The sequence below is a fragment of the Stenella coeruleoalba genome, assembly GCF_951394435.1.
Source record: "Stenella coeruleoalba genome assembly, chromosome: 10".
In the NCBI taxonomy this organism is placed as follows: Eukaryota; Metazoa; Chordata; class Mammalia; order Artiodactyla; family Delphinidae; genus Stenella; species Stenella coeruleoalba.
In genome coordinates, this window is record NC_137156.1 from 61,112,621 (window position 1) to 61,136,955 (window position 24,335).

General features: G+C 41.5%; 2 protein-coding genes and 1 long non-coding RNA gene across 4 annotated transcripts in view; 1 reads left to right on the forward strand and 2 right to left on the reverse strand.

The window, feature by feature from the left end:
• LOC307193356 (zinc finger protein 621) overlaps nt 1–24,335 on the reverse strand; it is a 279,464-nt gene that overhangs the window by 158,957 nt on the left and 96,172 nt on the right. The gene's annotated exons all lie outside the window — the stretch shown is intronic.
• The window catches only part of LOC307193359, a 263,564-nt gene that overhangs the window by 103,549 nt on the left and 135,680 nt on the right, over nt 1–24,335 (forward strand). The gene's annotated exons all lie outside the window — the stretch shown is intronic.
• MYRIP (myosin VIIA and Rab interacting protein) overlaps nt 15,605–24,335 on the reverse strand; it is a 219,655-nt gene continuing 210,924 nt past the window's right edge. For both annotated transcript variants that reach the window (XM_079935218.1, XM_079935219.1), the window contains exons 14-17: nt 23,396–23,500; nt 23,223–23,283; nt 21,702–21,817; nt 15,605–17,697 (exon numbers count right to left, since the gene is read on the reverse strand). In XM_079935218.1, the coding sequence (XP_079791344.1) occupies nt 17,665–17,697; nt 21,702–21,817; nt 23,223–23,283; nt 23,396–23,500 (315 nt within the window). In that variant the 3' untranslated portion in view covers nt 15,605–17,664. The remainder of the gene's footprint in view (nt 17,698–21,701; nt 21,818–23,222; nt 23,284–23,395; nt 23,501–24,335) is intronic.

Genomic DNA, 24,335 nt, shown 5'->3' on the forward strand with positions numbered 1-24,335 from the left:
AAGAATATAGGTGCATAAAGAAATCAGCAAAAATGATGGTTATGTCCAAATCATATTGGTATGTAAGGAGGGTGAAATATTTTATGGGTGATTTCTAGAAGAACAGAAATTTCTTGCATTTTTCAATCCAACAAAAGACAGGAAAAGGTATAAAAGAGCAACAAGAAATCAGAGTAAATTTAAAACATTAAGTCATAATAAAGATGTAAAAAGTACATAATTGTCAGTAATCACAGGTGTGAATGTTATATTTTTCTATTAAAAGGTAACCTCTTTAGTTTTGATGAAAAATGGTCACAAAACTTTATATAGCAGCTATTTATGACACATTTAAGGTCAAATGACAAAGATTGAAAAAGTTATTGTAAGCAACTGCTAGTTGAAAAGTAGGGTTGATATAACAATATTATTAGGAAAAATGAATTCAAGAAAAATTACATTAAGTAGGACAAAGAAGGATAGTTCATTTGGATCAAAGTTATATTGGACCAAGAATGTGAATCACAAACTTTTATATTCCTTACAACTTGGCAAAACGTATATAAGGCAGAAAAGGAAAAGAAAAATATGGAGAAATTGAAAAGTTTGCAGTCATAATGGAATACAGTAACATGTTTGTTTCAGAAACAGACATGTAAGGTAAACAAAAATTAAAGATATAGGTATTTTTAATAATATAATTAATATGTTTGGTGCAATAGATATATGTAAAACTTTGTACCCAATGCAAAGCATACCAATTTTCAAACACCCAGGACACCCAAATGTCCATAAACTGATGAATTAATAAACAACATTTGGTATATCCATACAGTGGAATATATTCAGCCATGAAAGGAATGATACATGCTACAACATGGATGAATTTTGAAAACATTATGCTAAATGAAAGAAGCCTGTCACAAAAGACCACATACTGTATGATCCCTCTTAGGTGAATTGTCTAGAATTGGCCAAGCTATAGAGACAGAAAGTAGGTTAGTTGTTGCCTAGGGCTGGGGGTGTGTTTGAGGGGAAATGGGTAGTGGCTGCTATTGAATATGTAGTTTCTTTTTTTTTAAATTAATTTTTATTGGAGTATGGTTGCTTTACAATGTTGTGTTAGCCTCCACTGCACAACAAAATGAACCAGCCATACACATACAGATATCCCCTTCCTTTTGGACTTCCCGCCCATTTAGGTTACCACAGTGCATTAGGTAGAGTTCCCTGTGCTACACAGTATGTTCCCATCAGTTGTCTATTTTATACATAGTATCAATATGTCAATCCCAGTCTCCCAATTCCTCCCACCCCACCCCTTTACCCCTTGGTACCTATACATTTGTTCTGTAGTTTCTTTTTTGAGTTATGAGAATGTTCTAAAATTAATTATGGTGATGGATAAATTGTATGTTATGTGAATTATATCTCAATAAAATGGTAATAAAAAGAGGATACAAAAAAGTAAAAAGTAAACAGTTTCTCTTATTCATTGTCAACATATTAAATAAAATATTAGCAAATCAAGTCAGTACTGTATCCAAAAGAATATTATTAACCCAGACATGCCAGGATAACCTTTCAAAAGCAAGTATATTATTAAAATTGCTGTAAATGCTTCAGAATTTAATATACAAAGGTTGAAATACAAAGTTTTGCCATTTTGTAGTAGCACAGAGAAATGTTCACCAGCCAGGGACTGAGGAATCCTCCACACCCCAAGTCTTTAACAAATCACAATGACAGACTTTTACAACTCGAACACAACCAAGACTACTCCCAGGAGTTGCATTTTAATTAGTAGCGTTGGAGGGACCTTGGGACACCGAGAAGGGGAATGGAGACTTGGTGATACTCGAGCAGAGGTGACGGAGACCTTGTATCTCTCAGAGGAGATGAGACCCCTTGACAGCATGGGAAAGAAAAGTGGACATCATAGTTGTAAGTCACCTAGTTTCAGAAAAGCTCTTTGTAAAGGGGTACTGAGAACATACATTTGGAAAGCCACACAGCATCATTTCATTGAGCTTTAACTTGGAAGTACAGAAATGGTGCACTACCACATTGTGAAGAGACTGATCCCTCCCTTCCCCAATACACTGACAAATTTAAGGACACAAGCTGTATGGTCATCTCAATAAGATGCAAAAAAAAACAAACAGATTTTAATTGATCAGCTGGCTCTATTCTCCAAGGACACTGCCTCCTCTCCCCACCCAATAAGGGCAGGTCGAGGACCACAGTGTGGGAGTTAAGGCTGCATGTTATAGGACCTCATACATTTTCTGGAAGTGGGATGATGTAGGAGGTTGTTGCTTCTTATTTCAAGGATAGACCAGTGACGTTCCCAAGTCTCAAATTTATGGCGATATTTTCGTTGTAATAATAGCTTGCCTGAATTCTTTTCTTAGCTCACTTTAATATGAGAGCTACTTAATTGATTCTATTACTCTTTTAACTGAGACACCAGTTATTTTTTTTTTACATTCAATATGCCCATATCATAGTCTGCCTACTATGGTGTGTAATCCCAGAACGATGATGTCCTTATGTCACAGGGCTGGACAAAGCTGTGGTAACAGCCTTATGCTCTTCATGTTTTGTCAGTTTCTTGGGCCGTTGGGTCTACATTTTCAAGACTTTTGAGTTTAATCACCTTTCTTTATTGGAAACATTTTCTTTATTTAATGGGTTTGCAATACTGGTAAAACAATGTAACCGAAGATTCAGTTCCTTCTTTCCTCCCTCCCTTCCTTCCTTCTTTCTTTTGACAGGATTGTATCTCATCTAAGCAAAGAAAAGAAGAAATATTCATGTGTCAAAATAGTAATAGCTTGCATTTATTGGGTGTGCACTATGTACCAGGTCAGGGCTAAGTGCTTTCCAGGCAATATTTCTATTTACCTTGGCCTCATTTAAAATTCTGGACCACAAATCCCAAATGGGCAGTCAGCGCCACACTTCTTACTGCACTTCCTAGGATGTTTTTCTTCTTCTCACTCTGTACAATGATGATTTCATACATCTTCTCTCTTCTCAAACCCAAATTCCATCCCCTGTGTTCCTTCTCAGCTGATGACCTTGTTCATATTTTACTAAGAATATAGAAGCAATCAGATGGAAACAAACATCATCCAGTCACCAAATCTCCAAATCTCACTGTGTTTGTACCTCTGCTCTCTGCCTTGCCAGCTTGTTACCATGGATAAGTATCCCTGCTTTCCTCTTTTGCCCTTTCAGAGATGTTTCTCCTGGAAGTATCCCCCTCTCCCTCTTGCATTTATAATATCTCTATATAGAGAGAATTAGTTCCACCAGGATGCAAATATTCTCTGGAATCTTCCATCTTAAAAGGACAAAAACAAAAATCCCTTTGACTTATATTCTTTTCTTGCCAGGACCCATTTCTCTACTCTTCCAAAGAGTTGTCTATTATCACTCTCTCCACTTGCTCATGACTCATCTCTCCTTAACCCCTCCAAACAGGCTTCCACATCCACTGTTATGCTGAGACCATCTGTGCCCAAGTGTGCTTGACTTCCATATTGCCAACCCAATGCCATCTCACTGTTTCCATCTGACTTGGTCCTCTCTGCAGCATTTGATGAAGTGAACTACTCCTTTCTTCTCTTGGCTTCTATGACATCACCCTGTGTTGGTTTTCTTCCATATCATTGGTCACACTATTTCCAAAGGAGTTGGAAATAGTGACTCCTTCTCTGCTCAAACTGTGCCTATGTGTTTGTTAAGATAAGAGGAAAAATCAGGAGGTGGTGTGTTGGAAGCAAAGGGAAGGAAGTGTGCCTCCCAAAGGCTGGGTTATGAGTGGTGGTCACCAGCAGAGGACAGTTGAGCCCAGTGGACAGGCAACCCCACATCTGCATTCAGTGGCATCATGGTGTCAGGATGAGGGGGATAGCGCTGAAGTAGAGGAGACAGCTATTTCCAAATATCCATGACACCAGGTAGGGTCTCAGATCTCTTCCACTTGGGTTACACTGGTTATCATGAGCTACTGGCAAAAAGGAAATGCATTAGAATTCCCCTTGTGCTAAAGAAAAATAAACATGGAGAGGAAGTTATTCTGCATCAAAAGCATCTTTGAGGAAGGGAAACAAACATGGAGAATTATGTAAATAAAGCCATTCAGCTTTGAGAAATGGGTAGGACATAGAGAGAGAGTGAGAAAACAGATTAAATAAAAGAAAATCTACTCTTGAGTTCAGCTCACCTCAATCCCCTTTGAATATTAGCCATCTTTAATAATAATACTTTTCCACAGAAACATGAAAATTTGCAGAGCTGTCAGTAATAGCAGTGAGTTTGGAGGGCAATGTCATTGCTTCTTGGAGTATAATTCCAAAATAAAGGACCCCAGGCAATATAATGGACAATATCCTCAATAGCATTTTTTACGGTAACTGCAGAAAGGGATTCCATGTGGTTTTTTCTTACAGATGTAAAAGAGTAAAGACCTTCACCCTCTTAGAAACAGTTGTGCATCTGTCAAAACTACCCAGCCACGAAAACCAAATCTGGCTTTTCAAAGTAAACATGTTATTTTCTATATAATTGCTATAATTTAGCTGTGGGGACATCACTGACCCATTAGCAGAAAAAACAGATGGGATGAGATTTGTCTTCATGCATGAGCTAGGATGTTGTGAAAATATTAGAAATTATTAGCCATAAACTCAGTCACCAGGCTGTACAGCCAGAATGCTAAGTTACAAATAGTGGAGGAAATGGTACAAGCAGTCCATGAAGGACCTCTCTTAGTTACTCAGAATGATCATTTTAGATGTCTTTCACAGTAGCTAATTACAAAATGTGGAGATTGCAAAATCAGTTCAAGCGAAAGTTTGAGCAAACTTCAGAGCAAGAGAAAGTACTTCTAATGCCCAAATCTGTTCTCACTGTTTCCGCTAATGGAGCTGCCACTGACCCAGCAGCCTTGGCAGGAAACCTGGGGACCTTGCCACTCCTTTCTTCGCTCCTCTCCACTCTTTCTGCTTGGTCTCTGAGTCACCTTCCAACTCAGGAATACCTACTTTCAGCATCACTAGTGTCTTGGGCAAGGGTGGGGAGGTGATTAGGGAGTAGAATTGTGTGAAATGTTAGGATTTTGTAAGGGGGATGGGGGCTGGCATGTGTATTCCTTAAAAATTTTTTTTAATTGAGGTATAGTTGATTTACAATGTTGTGTTAGTTTCAGGTGTACAGCAAAGTGATTCAGTTATACATATATATATATATATATACACACATATATATTCTTTTTCAGATTTTTCCCCTTATATATGATTACAAGATATTGAGTATAGTTCCCTGTGCTATACAGTAGGTCCTTGTGGGTTATCTATTTTATATATACAAGGGTGTATCTATTAATCCCATACTCCTAATTTATACCTCCCCCCTTTCCCCTTTGGTAACCATAATTTTGTTTTAAAATAATTAATTAATTAATTAAAAAAATAATTAATTAATTTTTTGGCTGCGTCGGGTCTTTGTTGCTGCGCTGGCTTTCTCTAGTTGTGGCGAGCAGGGGCTAACTCTCCATTGTGGTGTACGGGCTTCTCATTGCGGTGGCTTCTCTTGTTGTGGAGCACGGGCTCTAGGGTGTGAAGCCTACAGTAGTTGTGGCTCGTGAGCTCTAGGCATGTGGGCTTCAGTAGTTGTGGTGCACGGGCTTCGTTGCTCTGCGGCACGTGGGATCTTCCCGGACCAGGGCTCAAACCCGTGTCCCCTTCATTGGCAGGCAGATTCTTAACCACTGCACCACCAGAGAAATCCCCTAATTTTGTTTTCTATGTCTGTGAGTCTCTTTCTGTTTTGTGAGTAAGCTCATTTGTATCATTTTTTTTTAGATTCCACATGTAAGTGATATCATATGATATTTCTTTCTCTGTCTGACTTACTTCACTTAGTGTGATAATGTCTAGGTCCATCCATGTTGCCACAACTGGCATTATTTCATTCTTTTTTAATGGCTGAGTAATGTTTCATTGTATATACGTACCACATTTTCTTTACTCATTCATCTGTCGATGGACATTTACGTTGCTTCCATGTCTTAGCTATGGTGAATAGCGCTGCTGTGAACATTGGGGTGTGTGTATCTTTTCGAATTAGAGTTTTCTCCAGATATATGGCATGTGTATTCTTTCTTTTTTTTTAAATAAATTTATTTGTTTTTGGCTGCATTGGGTCTTTGTTGCTGCATGCAGGCTTTCTCTAGTTGCAGCAAGCAGGGGCTACTCTTCGTTGTGGTGCGCGGGCTTCTCATTACGGTGGCTTCTCTTGTTGTGGAGCATGGGCTCTAGGAGCGCGGGCTTCAGTAGTTGTGGCACATGGGCTTAGTTGCTCTGCGGCATGTGAGATCTTCCTGGACCAGGGCTCGAACCCGTGTCCCCTGCATTGGCAGGCGGCTTCTTAACCACTGCGCCACCAGGGAAGTCCCGGCATGTGTATTCTTAAAAAGCACCCCAGGGAACTCTAAGTATCCTTTCCACCCACACAGTTCAGAGCCTCAGGGTGTAATACAGATGCTCAAGATCATAGGGAATCCAAGTTCTTTTGCAGCAGGAACACATTTTCCAAATCCCAAATGTGTCATTCAGTCAAAATAAAGGAGCAAAAGTCACCATGAAGGAGCCGTGAAGGAACAGGAAAGAACAGAAAACAAGCCAGACTCGTGGATTTGAGATGCTCAACACAGATCTTTGACCCCCGCCCCTCCAACCCGCCCAGCCTGTCTCGTGCTGGGTACCGGCCTGGCAAAGCCTAGACACTAAGACATGTTGCTGAATTCAGTGAATTCAGTGAGTGAATGTGTGTTTATAATCTTCACGTGGTTATCTCCATCAGGATGTCTCAGAAGCACCGTAAACTCAATGTGACCCAACTTGATCCTTTTATCGAGATTCTGCTCAACGTTGTGCTTCCATTTCTATATTGGTTAGTGCAATCCGGTCATGAAATCAGAGCCCTGATGTCTTCCAGTCTTTATACTACTTGACTGCTCAGTAGCCACTCATTCACTTCCTTTTTAAACTTCCTTGTTTCCTGAGACATCATTCTCTCCTGATTTTCCTTCTACCTTTCTGACTGCTCTTCCCTCTGCCAGTCCAGTTCTACAGGGCCAGGGCCCTCGGTCCTTATCCTATTTTATAAGCTCCATCAGTGATCCCATCCGTAGGCACAGCTTCTAGCTCCATCCAGGTCCTAACAGCTTTCTGATCTTTAACTTCAGCCTGATCTCTACAGTTGTGGATCCACCCACCTCCCAGACCTCTCCACTTGACCAACATCTCAAATCAAACATATCCAAAAAGGAGTCTTCCTTCCCCAGCCCCCAGCTCAATGAATAGAACCAGCCAGAGGTCTGCGTGCATCCTTCGCACTTCAATCTTTTTCACTATCCATATCCAACCAATTCCCAAATCCCATTTTTGCCTCCAAAATGTCTTCTGGATCCAACAAAATTCTCCTTCCTCACTGTCCTAATCTAAGCTGTCTTGATTTCTTCCTGGACTCTATAGGAAGTCTCCTAATTTGTCTATCTACAGTCTCTTTGCCCTGATACAATATGTTCCTTACACTAAAAATTCAGAGCTATTAAAAAAAATAAACTCACAAATCTGCTCAGGTCACTTCCCTTCTGAACTTTTCAGTGTCTCACCACGAATCATGGATTAGACAAAATGCACCATATCAATCCAGACATGCACATAAATGACATATATCTGTATGAATGGGATGAAGATAGGGAAACACACAAAATGCTCTATACACAAATGAAGGAGTGGATCATGTAACTAGGTGGGGAATGATATCTTAACAGTGAGTCCCAGTGCTCTGAGCAGGTAGAGAACTGTCTCTGGGTAAGTGATTGGGGCAGAAAGTGGGACACTTATGCCCTGAGTTTTCAGTGGGGTCAGGGCATCAGAGAGGCCCTAGGAGTTGGCCACGCCATTCTGTAGGTCAAAGACGAGGAGTCGGGGCACAGGAGGAGACTGGTGCTGCGGGGGGAGCCCACTATTGTTTGGAAAAAAGACTTTTGAGGAACAGGAAGGTCTAAATTAGATTTTCAGCTACTAGGTGATATGCTATATGCCCCTGCTCCCCGACTTCTCCCCCACTCCCAGCCTCTGCCAATTCCTGCTGCCCATCAACCCTTCAGTGAGGTCTACTACAGGGCTGGTTGATCTCTTAGTTGTTGCTGTTGTTTTAAGTGCAAATGGTGAAAGGGTTAAACTTCCCTTCTGGATTGATGCAATACAAAACAGAGGCTGCAATAAGGACACAAAACCGTTGATCTCCATAAGTACAAATTCACAGGCTTTTGGGAAAGTCTTTGGGCTTTAAGGGAAATAGAATTAGCAGTTTGAAGCAGTGTAGATTTGAACCTAGATTTTTTGTGGCATGGATCCTACTCTTACCTCCAACCATCTGGGCTACACTAGGATTCTCCTGGGCTGGGGAGGGATCAGGAACCATCAGAGAGGACATGACTTTTGAACTGAGCCTTCTTAAAGGATGGGTAGGAGTTTTCAAAGTCAGAGAGGGAAGCATTCCAGAGGACTGAATATAATGTGGGAAAATGCAGAGTTGAGAAAGTTCCTAGTTTTAATGGTTTGTGACCCACAGAGGGTAGATGGGGCCCTACCAGGAGCTATGGTCCAGAATTATCCACCGTTACAGCCCAGCTCTGACGATGCCTGGAACAGACTTTCCAACCACATTTAGATCTGTCGTTTTAGCATTAGCCAGGACGCCCACTTTCCCCTGCAATCAAAGACAGAGTGGGGGCAAGGGGAACAGAATCCTAACTGCTTCAAGTCAAGGCTGGGTGACTTACTCCTTTGTCATTAGACAGTTCAATGATCAATGGGCACCAAGGTGACAACTGGCCAAGTGGCATCAGCAGAGCTGTTGTACCACAGACAGTCAAAATTTCAACAGACCAGGGTCACTAGGAAGAATGGCTACTGGGCACAGAAAAGACAATAACAGTGTCATTTAAAGACAAAGAAGAACCTCTCTTCTGCCAGACTGAGGACAGCAACTCATTCATCACCAGGATGGTTCTACAAAGACCCAAATTACAAACAGGGTGGAAGCACTGATTCATAGAGTCTGTTTTCGGTGGTAGAGCATTCATGACACATGGTCTGCATTTATCAGGGCAAAGAATACTTGTCCAGCCTTTTCCTTTTAAAGATGAAAATCTTTTTCTGACTTCCCATTGGTTTGTCATGAAATGAATGAAATAGCAGGGAAGAATAAATCAGAAATGACAGTCTTGAAAGTGCAAATTATTGTCATTACTGGGAAGAAAGAAAGGGCATGTTGAAGACAGAAGTGAAATGGGAAACACCACCACCACTGCCGGCAAATAGTCCTTTCATCTTCAATTAAGTAATTACCACATTGTTCAGTGAATGAGGACAGCAATTACATGACTTTTCATCCTGTCACCTTGACACCTAGCACCTCATGGTTGGGGCATATCCCGGCCCTGGGCCAGCACTGCCCCTTGTCATTTGATATACACAGTACATGGAAGAGAAGGCAGCTCTCACAGTCTGAGGCCCCCAGGGCCCCAGTCCTGTCTCTCCCTGAGCAAGTACAAAGCTGAGAACTCCGTGAACTTGGTGGCACTGTCTGGGAGGTGCCAAAGGCATACTCCCCAGATTTGCTATGATGACAGCAGAGGACAGACTCTCCTGGAGTCATGGAAGATCTTACGAGTTGACAGGAGTGTGGGGGGTGTTTGGTGCACTTTTCCTGCTCAAGTAGACTTCCCAGAGGCTCTTAGGTTGCTGGGTCTGTAAACTGCTGTGCCTCCCTGGCTAGCTCGCTCTGGGCCCTATGATACAAAGGAAGGCAAGGCTGGATAGAGGAGGGGGCTGTTACCTGGTCCACCTGGCTCACAGCCTGGCTCACCTGGCTCTACAAGCAGAGATTTAACTTTATCCACTTCAAAGAGCCACAAGGAAACTTTATTGGAAATCCCCACTCCTCAAGGCTGCCCACTGGGTTGTTTCCAGGCAACAATAACTTGATGTCTCTCAGAAGTTCAGTTAGGATAGCTGGGTAGTAAGTAGACATTTCCTCCCTGTGCTGGGGAGGAGAGCAAGGGAAACAGGCAACACTGACAGAAAGCTTTTCCCTAAAGGGATGGATCAACACTCATTTCAGGGCTCAACCAATAGATTGGGTCTCTCTGGATAACCTCCTCACCTCTGCCCTTCTCGCAGCTGCCCTTTAAGCACTGGGTTTGATCTTGAGAGTTAGCATTGTCCCTGATAGGGGTGACGGTGGGGACTAGCTGGAGGGGGAATTTGAGTCATCAGAAGTTTACGAGGTTTTCTAACTAGTAGGTGGTCTTTAAACTTTTTGGGCCACACATCCCACCAGTAAAAACTGTTTGACAATGCACCCCCAAAATATGCATATTCATTTATAAATTACTTACATGTACTTTCATCTATCCATATATTTAATATTGGTAAATCTTACTTCCAGATAAAAAATAAGTATAAGTGAAAGGACTAATTGTTCTTTCACATGACCTCAGTGGACCATCTTCTGTACCTCTTGTGTAGTCTGTACCCCACTTTGGAAACTGCTCTTCTGACCTTTGAGTACCCCAAGTTCTGGCTTTTCATGGGCAAAGGATGAAGGAGAGAGATCCACACAGAGAAAAAATGGTTCTCGGCTGAGCACGTGGGTTTTGTTCAAAGAAGTCAGTGAAAAAAGTGAGCATCTCAGCATCTTCCCTGCCTTATCAGTGATGGCAGGAAGGAGTGATGGCACCCAAGAACTCTGTGTTAGTTCTTGGACAGCTTAGAGACAGTGTTTTAAGAGACTCGCTAAACTAAGCCAAAGTTACTGGTGTCTCACTGGGGCCTGCAGGTCGTGAGTATCTGTGGATACAGGGGCTTGTGCTTTTGGATTCTGGGCAGCAGGTGCCTGGACCGTTCACTGCCACCTGGGGTTGCTCCACTGTCTTTAGAAAAGAGGGGAGGGTGAAGTAGAGGTTTGGGAGAGCCTTTTGCTTCTCCATCTTGGTGTTGAGATCCCTCCTATACACTTTAGTGTTGGGAGGATGCTCACCCCAAACCCCAGGATGGGCATGTGGGTGCCTGTTGGGCACCATCTTCAGTTGAGTCGCTTGGGCATGGTAACCATAGTCTAAAGCTAGGACCACCATGGCCAGCCTAGGTGAACCAAATTTCTTTCAAGCACCTGCTCTGTGCCAGGCTCTGCATGGGATGAATGGAGCCCACTTCCTCAAGAAGCTTTCAGGTCAATGCAGGAGAAAGATAATCAAATATGTACATGCAGTGCAGGGGATGTCTTAGTTTGGGGTTTCCCCAAAGGAGATTCTGTGTTGAGTAGTTCATTGGGGAGGTGACCTCCAGAGTACATGCTGAGGGAGGGAGAATGTGAGAGAATGAAGGGAGAAAAATCACAAAAGAAGCACTAATGAACAGGTTACTGCTGTGGGTACCTGGACCTCAATTCTGCAGGGGACGCTCTGAGGGACTCTATCGAACCATGCTATTCAAAGTATGACCAGCACATCAGCATCATCTGGAAGCATCATGGGCCCCACCAGGCCTGCTGAATCAGAATTTGCACATTAAAGTTTGAGAAGCACTGCCTTTAATCTTTCATCTTTATCAAACATGATAACTTTGATATAAAACATATTTCTATATTTGGGGACTTGATTCTACCCAACTGGATCCTTCTGAATAACTTCTTTGAGGTTTCCAATATTTGAAGTGGATATTAAAGTTTTCCAGTCCCTTGAAAGCTCTTTAAAATGCAACTCCATTTACCTGCACTTTATCATAATTATAACTCAATCGCAGAGACAGAAGGCTCACGCAACCAACTGTTCTGTAAAATGCAAATTTTGTATGGGAAATACTTCCCCTGGGAGAAAATAGAGTGGCTGTCATTTGGAAAGTTATTTTTAAAGGAACGCACCAAATGCCTCCTGTCCTTTAAAGTTTTGTTAAAAATTTCAATGAATACAGGACCCTTTGTGAAAGATCAACACACACACACACACACACACACACACACACACACACACACACACACGCAGAGAGAGAGAGAGAGAGAGAGAGAGAGAGAGAGATCCTTCCAAAAAATGTAACAGAAGTTTCATATATCATGGAAGGTCCAAAGCAAGTAGCTCAATAGTTGCTTATACATCTTTTATATTGGCAAGTGATTTTACTTTTTTTTTTTTTTTTTTCGCGGTACTAGGGCCTCTCACTGTTGTGGCCTCTCCCGTTGCGGAGCACAGGCTCCGGACACGCAGGCTCAGCGGCCATGGCTCACGGGCCCAGCCGCTCCGCGGCATGTGGGATCTTCCCGGACCGGGACACGAACCCGTGTCCCCTGCATCGGCAGGCGGACTCTCAACCACTGCGCCACCAGGGAAGCCCATGATTTTACTTTTGATATTCACTCATCTTCATTTCATCACTAACACAAGGATTAATCTAAGGTTATAAAACTAATTTTTCACGTAGTGTATCAGTTAGCTATTACTGCATAATAAACCACTCCCAAACTCAGTGCTTTAAAAGAACAATGATTTATTCTTGCTGTCATGTCTACAGGTTGGCTGGGGTGGCTTTGATGATCTCTGCTGGGCTCAGCTCATCTTGGCTGTAGGTTGGATCTGAGTCTGTTCCTTGGACCAGTGGGCTGCCTGTGGCTTGTGCTCATAGTGAACGGCAAATATAAGTGGACAAACCCAACTCCATAAATATATTTCAAGCCCCTTATGTAGCTCTTTTTCTAACATCTCATTAACCAAAGCAAGTTACATGGTCAGATCCAAACCAAGGGTTGGATAATGCTATGGTCTGAATGTTTGTGTCCCCTCAAAATTCATGCTTTGAAACCTAACCCCTAAAATGATGATATTAGGAGGCAAGGCCTTTGGGAGGTGATTAGGTCAGGAGGGCTCCACCCTTATGACTGGGATTAGTGCACTTTTAAAAGAGGCTCCAGAGAGATCCTTTGCCATGTGGCGACACAGTGAGAAGTCTGCAACAGGCTTCCACCACAACCGGACGGTGCTGGCACTCTGATCTTGGACTCCCAGCCTCCAGAACAGTGAGAAATAAATTTTTGTGGTTTATAAACTTCCCAGTCTTTGATATTTTGTAATAGCAGCCAGAAGACAGAGAAGTGTGCTCCACCAACCATGAGGCAAGTCACATGGCCAAGCCCAACGTCAGTGGGGTGAGGTAGTGCACTCCACCCAGAGTTAGGGGGTTAAGGGAGTGAATATTTGCAGCACAATAATCTCTTCTACTATGAGTACAAAAATTGAGGCACAGCATTTGGCAAAATAAATCATGGTGCTTATATTCGAATGATTTTCTTACTCCAAGAGAAAAAGGAGGAAACCAGTATTGAGGACCCATAGTTATCAAACATTCTGCTGAGAGTTTTCTCATGTGTTACCTCAATGAACGTTTTAACAACACCATGAGGAATATATTTTAACCCCATTTTACAGATGAGGTGATAAGCCACAGAGCTGGTGTGTGGAATATCAAAGAGTAGAGCCTAGTGTTTCCTGGCAGCCTTCAAATGCTGTGAATATTGGGTCACTTTTTTTTTTTTTTTTTTGTCATGGCAAATCAAGCACCTATTTCTTAGGGGAAAATACTGTCTTTACTCTGTTCCTATTTACCCCAGAAGCAAGAAGAGCTGTAAACTTTCTATGAGTGTAGCTGCCCATCACTCTTGACACTCAAATTGTTGACCCAAACCAGTTCTCTTGAATACTCGGAGTGTTGATGCAGATTGGCTGCTCAATACAAGGTTTTTGGGCTTCTGGGTTAGGGAGACTGAATGCTTGGGTAACTGGAGTGTGGCTGGACCCTCTTGGCTGTCTTCCATGTCTTGCTGTCCTATGGGAATACGGTCTGGGGGTTGGGTGGGTAGAGAAGTCAGGAATTCTTGGTCCAGAAATGTTGCCTGAAGAGGATCTCAGAGGGTCTCCTAGTGTTGTTCTCCCAGCCAGCCCCATCTGAAATGCCCCACCAACCTAAGTGTTAGCTTGTTATGAATGTTTAGCAAACGTTATTGTGCCAGGCACATTAATGGTAGTGTAGACAGAGGTAAACTGAGGACGGAGATGACTGGATTTATCCCATGATCTGTGTTTTTGCAGGGGATTTTGATGCCCACTCAAGCTTGAGTATTACTGCATTAGCCTATCAGGCAGAGGAGGCTCTTGGCTTTTTCTCCTTCTCCTCCTTCTCCTTCTACTTCTTCTCCTTCTCCTTCTCCTTCTTCTTCTTCTTCTTCTTCTCCTTTTCCTTCTCCTTCTCCTTCTTCTTCTTCTTCTCCTTTTCCTTCTCCTTCTCTTTCTCCTTCTTCTTCTTCTTCGTCTTCTTCCTCCTCCTCCTCCTCTTCCTCCCCCTCCTCCCCTTCTTCCCCTTCTTTTCCTTCTTCTTCTCCTCCTTCTTCCTCTTCTTCTTTTTTAAACTATAGTTGACTTGCAATATTGTGTTACTTTCAGATGTACAGCTTCAGATTCTTTTCCATTATAGGTTATTACAAGATATTGAATATAGTTCCCTGTATTATACAGTAAATTCTTGTTCTTTATCGATTTTATATATAGTGGTGTGTATCTGTTAATCCCAAACTCCTAATTTATCCCTCCCCACTTTCCCCTTCAGGAACCATAAATTTGTTTTCTATGTCTATGAGTCTGTTTCTGTTTTTTAAGTAAGTTAATTTGTATCATTGTTTTAGGTTCCATATATAAGTAATACCTTATGATATTTGTCTTTCTGACTTCACTTAGTATGATAATCTCTAGGTCTGTCCGTGTTGCTGCTCTTGGCTTCTATTTATATTTTTACTCCCTCATTCATTTCAGCTTAGTGGTTGGTTCTTAGTCCCATTTGGAGATGGCAGGGGCCAGTGTCTGGGCAGACCAGCCTCAGAGGACCAACAACTGCCTCTGAGCCTGTGCAAGACTCTGGGAGAGTCGCTGCCTTGCTTGCCACTCAGCTATGTGGTCCCTGCAGAGGTGGGCAGGGGCTTTTCCACTGATGTCCAGGCTTCCCTCCAGGGTCTCACCCAGGGTTCTCAAACTTGGCACCACTGACATTTTGAGTTGGATAACTCTTTTGCTGTGGGGGGCTGTCCTGCTCACTGTAGAATGTTTAACAGCATCCCTGGCCGCTATCCACTATATGCATGCCCTGCCCCCACCAAGTTGCAACAATGTCCCCTGAGGCACAAAATCACACTGCCCCTCCTCCCTGCTTTGAGAACTGCTAGTGTTACCTGAGTGACCACTTAGTGGAGGTGGCCCTGGGAAATTCTGTTCTCAGTAGAACAAGCAATGGAGAGGCGAGTGGTGTAACCGGAATGAACATGGGGTGTGGGGTAACCATGGCTTTGAATCTTGGCCCCTCCAATGACTACCCCTTCTTCACTCCCACTCTTCTCTAACCAAAAACAAAAACAAACAAAATAAAAACACACACACCCACAGACATTATTTCCGTAAATGACTTTTACTTCTTTATCATTTCTCTTGACAGTAATTCTTGGCAATGTGCATATAACATGAAGGCAAGCATACTTTCAGAAGTCATCAAAGATATGGTCCTATTGGCCTCATTTTCTCAAACCATTAAAATATTTTCATTTATAAAAATTAATCTAAATATAAATATTGACACTGAAGATCAAAGTCACTTGATGACAAAATAATTCATCTGGAACTATAACATATGCTTATGGATTTTAATAGTAAATTAAATCTTTGCACTTATTTGGCACAAGGAAACCTTTATAAAAATTCAAATGCCATAGAGCAGGCTTCTTCTTCTTTTTGTTTTTTTGCAAGGCTTACACAGTACACATTTTTGTCAAAGAAAACTGAGTATTTTAACACTGTAACACAACAATAGTTGCTTTTCATGCCTCTTAAAGAAAACGCTCTATTTGGAACTCAGATCTTTTTGTTGTGTTTTTAAATTTTGTATTTGTTTGCTTTTAGTAACACCAACAGAACAAAAAGCCAAAGATTTACTTTATTTCAAAGGAGTCATTTCTGTTGGATAACACATACACAGCATCAGCAAGGAGTATTACCAGAAGATAGGTAGACCCCCATCAGGAATGGATCATAACACACATTTCAGCCGCAAGTCAGGTCTGGAAATGTGCACAGCAGCAAAAGATAGTAGAAGTGGAAAACAACACAGAATGAGGCTTTGTCAGGCATTCGAGTTATAATTAGCTTAAAGGTCTGACTTTGGCAAATTAATCACTCTGGCCCTCAGTCTCCAAATCTGAAAAGTGGGGATACCTACTGAATAAGGTTGCTATTAGGATTAAAATGAGAATAACATTGCCTCCTTCAGAGCAGTCACTTAATATACGTCAGTCATGCTATTCCCTTGCCTCCCATGTTTTGCCTTCTTCCTCAGATTCAGAATTTATCAGGAGCAAATTTTTTAAAAGTTGCTAATGCTTAATTAATTGAGTGAAATTCCAGTTCCATTTGCTTTTATAAATACACTGTAAATAGTCATGCATGTGCTACCACACACGTGGAGTTAGTGTCAGCTCTTGCGTCTGTTGAATTCAATTTGTCCTTGCTTTATTCAGACATGCAAGTTTTCTCAGGTCTTAACCATTTTTATCTTTAAGGTCATTTTACTACTTCTGCTGAATATTTATTGGGAAATACATTTTGGAGGACGGCGTTTCCTTGTGTGGCTATATCCTGCAATAATCCAGTTACCTAAACCTCATTTAGATGCAGTCAGTGCTAAACCACACCTTATTGATTCTAGACAGAGTGCTAAAGTTAAGCCAGTGGTGGGCTTTTGCAAGCCTCTCCCCCCTTCAGAGCGAGGTAACTCTCAGCGAGTCCAAGGAAGAACCCTGAATTCTCGATGAGACATTGTTTCAGATAGATGTGGGCCAGCATGGGTGAGTCAGAGCTTTCGGTCCTGTGGCTTGTGACTGCAAAGCAATGGGAGGAACTGGTGGTGTGGTGGGCTAGGAGCCAGCAGGAAGGAGGTGGCTGGAGGGACACCTTGAGAGTTGAGGGCTCCCCAAGTTAGACAGCCCCTAGTGCTCACTACAGGGGTTTTCACTTTTCTCCTTAGCATTTGTAGGACAAAGATGCTTGTGAGAGATTAATAAGAACTGATGAGTTAAATGTTAATACCCTTCCCTCCACTATCCCCCGACCCCAACAATATATTTTGGGATAAATTGTTGACATGTAATACTAGTTGATTCAAAGGGATTAAAAAAGGAAAAAAAAAAGGTCTTAAAGACAACACGCAGTAGCAAAGCGAACAGGGAAAAGATGCATCTTTTGAACTGGAGCTCTACTGTTGGAAGCCAGCGTCTTGGTTTTCTGTCTTGGATTCTCCTGGGAGCCTAAGGCAGAGAGTAGGCAAGACCTTGATGCTGAAGTCTGGGTCTGCTTTCTGGCTGAGGTATCAGGACAGCCCTGTGCAGGGGTGCACTGTGGCCTCCCCACGCCCTCTCCTCAGGTGGAAATCCGTACAGTATTCGATGGCTGTTGGGTCAAGGCACTGTCGTGTACGGCCGGAGGCAGTGGGTCACTGGCAGTGGAGTTCCATGGTGCTAATACCTCACAGCAGACTCCAGGGTGGGCTCCTGAGGGGAGAAAATGAGCAGATGCAATCAGCCACTTGGTGAAAGTGAGGAGAGGCCATTAACAACAACGTCTGCTGCTTTTTTTATGTTGTAAAAGGTATTCATGCCCATTGACCGGTGAAATATTTCACAGTATTCAAAAAGTGATGCATTTCTTACATGTACTTCTTAATCCATCTGAAATTCATTTTGGTGTATGGAATAAGGCAAATTGATTCCCTTCCCACTGCATCGCGTTGGCTAATTTCCCAAGCAGAGTTTTTAAAAAAAATAATCTATACCTCCTCTACTGGTTCCTAATGCTTAAAAAGTCATATAACACATTTTCATATGTGCCTGTATCTATTTCTGAGCTTTCTATTCCATTTCATTAATCATCAGTTTCTGTACAACTTTTAATTGGTTTTAAAATCTGGCAGGAAAATCACTTTAATTTTGCAAAATGCTCTTGTCTATTCTTTCTGATTTATTCTTACATGAACTTTAGTTCCAAGAAAATCCCACTGAGAATTTTATGAGAATTGCATTAAACTATAAATTAATTTGGAAAGAAATGAACTGTTGGTCGGATTTATTAATCAGTTTCTCAATATTAAAGGTATTGGTGGATTCCTGTAAAATTTACCTGGTAATTTATTATGTAATGTACTGCTGCATTTAGTTTGCTAATTTTTATTTAGCATGCCTCATCTCTCTGAAGAAGTACTATTGGTTTGTGGTTTGTATGCGTCTGTTTGTGCCTGTGTGTGTAAGATGTGTACATACTTACCAGCCCTGTCAGCCCTTTAGCTGTTGGGGTTTTAACAGTTTTACAACTTGAATCTTTTAGTTTTGAAATTTCTTAATCCTCTGGAATATTTCATATTGCATGAGAATTAGCTCATAAAAATTAATCAGCAAAACCTTTTGGCCAGAGAAGCTTTTTTGAAGTTTTAATAAATTTTAAAATTTTATTTAAGTCAGTTTTTACTGATATTCTGATTTGATTCTGATTTTAATAGAACTAAGACTTTAAAATTTATTAGCATAGATTTACATCACATTGTATATTTAAATAAAAAATTCACATCTCTTATTTTGTTATTTCTTGGGTTTTTTTTCTTGAATTGGCTAACAAAAATTTCTCTATTTTTCCAAAGAATAAGCTCTTGGATTTATGATCATTTCTATAGCTTTTTGGTTTTAATTGGTTTATGCATTTATCTTTGATGTCTGAAATTCAAAGTCTAGTTCACTTGTTTTGCTTCTTCCTTCTTTAATAATGAAGAAAAGATTTAATACTGTGAATTTGACTCAGTGTGGTTCTGTATGTATCCCATTTGTTCTGATATATGTAATGTCTTCATTTTGTAATGCTCTGTGGATTAGCTTTTTTCTTTAATCCAGTAGTTATTTGGAAATATGTGTGAGATGTGCACGTTGTGTGTGTGTATGTGTATACTTGTGTATGTGGGTGCACATGCTTTAAAACTTCTGAGTAGGGTTTCTGACTATTTTAACTTTTGTTCTAATTTTCTAGATTTGCTTTATCCAATATGGTAGACACTAGCCACAAGTGGCTGTTTACATTTAGATTAATTTTTTAAAAATTTATTTATATTTTATTTTTGGCTGCATTGGGTCTTCGTTGCTGCGCGCAGGCTTTCTCTAATTGTGGCGAGCAGGGGCTACTCTTTGTTGGGATGCACAGCCTTCTTATTGCGGTGGCTTCTCTTATTGTGGAGCACGGGCTCTAGGCACGTGGGCTTCAGTAGTTTTGGTACACGGCTCAGTAGTTGTGGCTCGTGGGCTCTAGAGCGCAGGCTCAGTAGTTGTGGCTCACGGGCTTAGTTGCTCCGCAGCATGTGGGATCTTCCCAGACTCGGGCTCGAACCCGTGTCCCCTGCATTGGCAGGCAGATTCTTAACCTCTGCGCTACCAGGGAAGCCCTAGATTAATTAAAATTAAATAAAATTTAAAAATCAGTTCCTCCAAGGCAGTAGCCACATTTCAAAAGCTCAGTAGCCACTTCTGGCTGGTGGCTACCATATTGGGCACTGCAGATATAGAACATTTCCATTATTTCATAAGGTGGATTCTTTACCAGTGGACCATCAGGGAAGTCCCTCTTAATTAAAGCTTAATAATTACACTATTCAAATTATCTAATTTGTATTTATTTCTGGTGTACCGGGCTTCCAAGGGCTGATAAGGGAATTTTAAAGTCATCAGCCATGGCACATTAGATTGCATTGCTCTATTGTTTTGCCAATTCAAGAAAGTCTCATGATTTACTTACTTTATTTTATCAGTATCTAAAACATCCTCCCTCCCTGTTTCTACTGTGTGCTTCTTGCCTTGAATTCTACTTTGTTTGAAAGTAGTATTCTTGCCTTTTCTTTTTTGTTTGCATTTATTTAGCATAGAATGTTGTCTATTCTTTCATTTTTAACCTCTCAGTGCTATTTAAAGTTAATTTATTTAAGAAATAATTTATTGAGGTGAAATTTACAAAACATAAAATTAACCATTTAAAAATGACCAATTCAGTGGCGTTTAGTACATTCACAATGTTGCGCAACCACCACCTCTATCAAGTTTCAAAACATACCATCACTCTAAAGTAAAACCTCTTACCCATTAAGCATTTCTTCCTATTCTCCCTCCCCAGAGTCCCTGGCAACCACTGATCTATGTTCTACATCTACGGAAGGTAATTTATTTATTATTTTATTTTATTTTTTAAGAGAGGGGTATCTGGAGCTTTATCCTTTAAAATTTTTTTATTTTTAAAATTTTTGTTGACGTATAGTTGATTTACAATGTTGTGTTAGTTTCAGGTGTACAGCAAAGTGATTCAGATACATACACACACACACACACACACACACACACACACACACACACACACACACACATATTCTTTTTCAGATTCTTTTCCCTTATAGGTTGTTAACAAAATATTGAGTATAGTTCCCTGTGCTATATAGTACGTCTTTGTTGGTTATCTATTTTATATATATTAGTTAATCCCAAACTCCTAATTTATCCCTCCCCCCCACCCTCCACTTTCCCTTAAGGTAATTTATTTTTAACTATCTTATTTATAACAGACTCCTTCCCTGGCCCTAGTGGTCTGCCCTTTCAGTGTGATAATGCTTCTTTTTAGCTCTTTGAAGTAACAGCCAGGAGCCAGGTAATTGGACTTTGAAAGGTCAGGGGTAACGGCTGGCCAATGAAGCAAAGGCAGTGGGCAGCACTGTTGCCATATGGTACCTAAGAGATGCAGTAACTTGTAATTCAAAAGGGCATGCCCACCATTATGCCATTATCTGGTGCTTCTGTGCTCGTGACACAAGGACATGAGGGGGAGGAATGGGAAGGGAGTGACAGGTGATGCATAAAAGGCAACAGAATAAGTTTTGCCTTTCGTTGCTTCAATCTTGTCACCCAGCCATTGTCTGCCCCCTCTGCATAACTGGTATCACTGAGACAGTTTAGCTGGGTCTTCACCTCCCATATAAGCAGCATCAAGCATTTGCAAAATTCTGAAGCATATGTTGGTGTTAGGGTAATAATCCCTTAGCCCTCTTATATGATCTCCAGGTTTATGCAAATTATCCACTGTCCCTTCCTTTGCCGCATTTTTGGACAGCTGCTGACATTTTTTCTGAAACACAAGTAATTAATGGCTTAGAAGAAATTTAAGGAAGAGTGAATATGAATCAAAAACAGAATGAAAACTCTTATACCTCAATCAGACCTTGTATTTCTGTCTACATATTTTTATTTCTCTTATATTAAATCTGGTTCATACAAGGAGCTGGAGATATAATTGACAGGATGTATCCACATACCCAAGAGGTTAGCAATATAAGGACCCCCACCACCCAACCAACAGACCATGAGACATGCAGGAAGGATGCTTCTTGGGGCTCTCACTGGGGACCTACAGAAAGCAGGGCTACAGAATGGAGGTGCCATCAACAGTGACAGTAATTGGCATTAAGATAGAGATGACTTACTATCAAATCCTTGGTAGTGCTTTTCCTTTCTTTAGTCCTGTTTGTTGAGTCTTGGAGAATGAAGTTGCGGTTAAATGTTTTAATGGTGGTCGCTGAAGATGCCTCAATTTTTTCAGCTAAAAGGAAACAACACATAGGAATAAGTATTATCCAGAAGCTGGACTGATGGTCAAGGAAGAAAGACCAGGTGTCCAGATTACCCAGATTTTTGTTCTAGACTGGCATCTCATTCTGGTCCATAGGTCTGACTGTGGAAACTTTTTGTTCTGTTTATTTATTTATTTATTTATTTATTTATTTATTTATTGGTGGACCAAATAAATCAAGGCATCATTGGTGGCTTTCTAGGCAAAGGTAGCTTGGAGATAATCCAATACAGTCTACAAACTCTTATTTGCAATTCTGAAATATAAAAGGCTCTAAAAACAGCAAATCTTTACAACTTTGGAGTCAAAATTGCCTGATGGCAAAACCTGACTTAAACTAATAAGTGGCCATTTCAAGTCCTTGTCCCTCTCATGGAACATGAACGTTGTCACGCTTTGCTGCAGGGATATTAATGTGTTTATCAGACACTACTCCAGACACCATGGGAGCGGGCTGTCATGAAATACACAGTACATGTACCATATTACCTTTCTAAAGTCCAAATAATTCTGAAACATATATTGACCCAAGGGTTTCAAGTAAGGGATAGTGGATCTGTAATATATTTTAACTGTTTAGGGCTCTGGGGAATACAAAGTAGGCACTGAGTAAACATTTGTTGAACAATGAATGGTGGAACCAGGACTCAAACATGTATCTTCTGACTTTCTACTCTTCTAATTTGCAGGTCTAAATTTCTAGTTTGGCATCATCATTCTGTGGCTTCTGAATCTAGGGAAATTGTTGAAAATGTCCAGTAGATAAGGGTGATAGGATTGGCATTGCTGGAATCCCTCTAGGTTGGGCTCTTTGTTAGATGCTTTTGGTGTCCTTCCCACATCTCCCTGACAGTCACCATTCCAGCCCACTGTGACAGCATCCTACTACAGGCATCACCAGTCTCTCTTGGCCCATGAATGATGGGGTGGGTCAGAAGTACCAGGGAGTTAATGCCCCCACCAGAAATAACCTTCAAGCAAAGACGACAGTTAAAATATCTCATCTTCCTATTCTTTGAGATGGAAACTCTGAGGTGCGGTTGATACCGTCTCCCAGAAGTCCTCAGCAGGGGTTAGCCTCATTTGCCCAAAGCAGCAAACTACTAATTAAAGTACATTATATTGGCTTAATTTCCTTCCCTGAATCTTTTCTTTCTTCCCTTATCAGTGTTTCTTGGAATTACCTCCCAAATCACATCTTTGTCCCAGGGTCTGCCTCTTGGAGGAATTCAAGTCAAGATAGACTCTCCACAACGGCAATTCTGGGTGAGAACACCCCATTAGATCTGGTCCTCAAACTCAGATCTCTGAGTTACTCTGAGTGAGTGAGTCAGGCTTAATGCTTTGGTGGCTCTGTGGTTTGATTTAAGCATACCTTTCACCGGTGGAGCAGGGAGTTTCCTCCTCTGCTGCCTTGATGTGTCTATGGTTTGTACCTATAAACAGAACACAGGAATCAGTACACCTTCGCAAAGCCGGAGATGTTTTATCTTCTACATTTTCCAGGTCGTGCAATATTCCAGCAGAGGGAGTGAGGGACAAACGCACCTGGTTCCTTTGCTTCTGATCTCGTTTTCTTGTGAGGCGCCCACAGGGTGCTATGTTTAATCCTGCAATGGTCAGGGCTGAAATCCGGCTCTCAATATCAGAAATCTTAATGCAACAGAAAGGCAGAATCAGTAGGGAGAAAGCCCAGGAGGGGGAGAATCTTTGTTAAAAGTATTATGACTCTATAAAGAACAAATCTGCTTTGATATATGCTCATTCATTCATTCACTCATTCAGCTTCCACCAAGCACTTCTCTATTTAGTACTGTAGTGAGAAAATAAACCACAGGCCTTTCTTTGTAAATTTAATTTTCCAGTTGTTAGCTCTAGAGTATGTCATCCCTGTCAGAGGTCCCCTAGGGATAAACGGAAGCCCAGGGCACGATGGGCATGATGGCCTGGGGCCATCTGGCTCAGCATAGGGGTGGGGGTGGGAGTGAGGGAAGGCTTCCCAGGGAGACAACACGATGTGAGCTTTGAAAAGCAAGTATGATTTATAGGTCCTGCTTCCTTCTTCCGTGACTCCCTGAATCCAAAACCACAGCACCAGGTCTTAGGAGGGAAGCCCAGCAGCCCCTGGTTCAAGTCCATTTCCTCTATTAAGAGGCCAAGTGGCCTTGAGAAACTCCCTCCTCTCTCTGGGCATCAGTTTCCTTTACTATAACATCAGTAGGTCAGAAGGAACTCATATTTTTTTCCAACAATGTCTTAAGGTAGATATAGAGAACAAGAGCCCACTCAGCACCCGGAAAGAACCCCGGTCCATCCATGTCCCCAGGGGTGAAGAAAACACGGTCCCTCCTCTTAGGAAAGGGCATTACTATGTGCCGTTGCCATGCTGAGTGCTTTAAACACATGAACTCACTCATGCTTCATTCATAATCCTGTGACATGGGTACCATTCTCTTGGTTTTACAGATGAGGAAACTGTGGCTTAGAG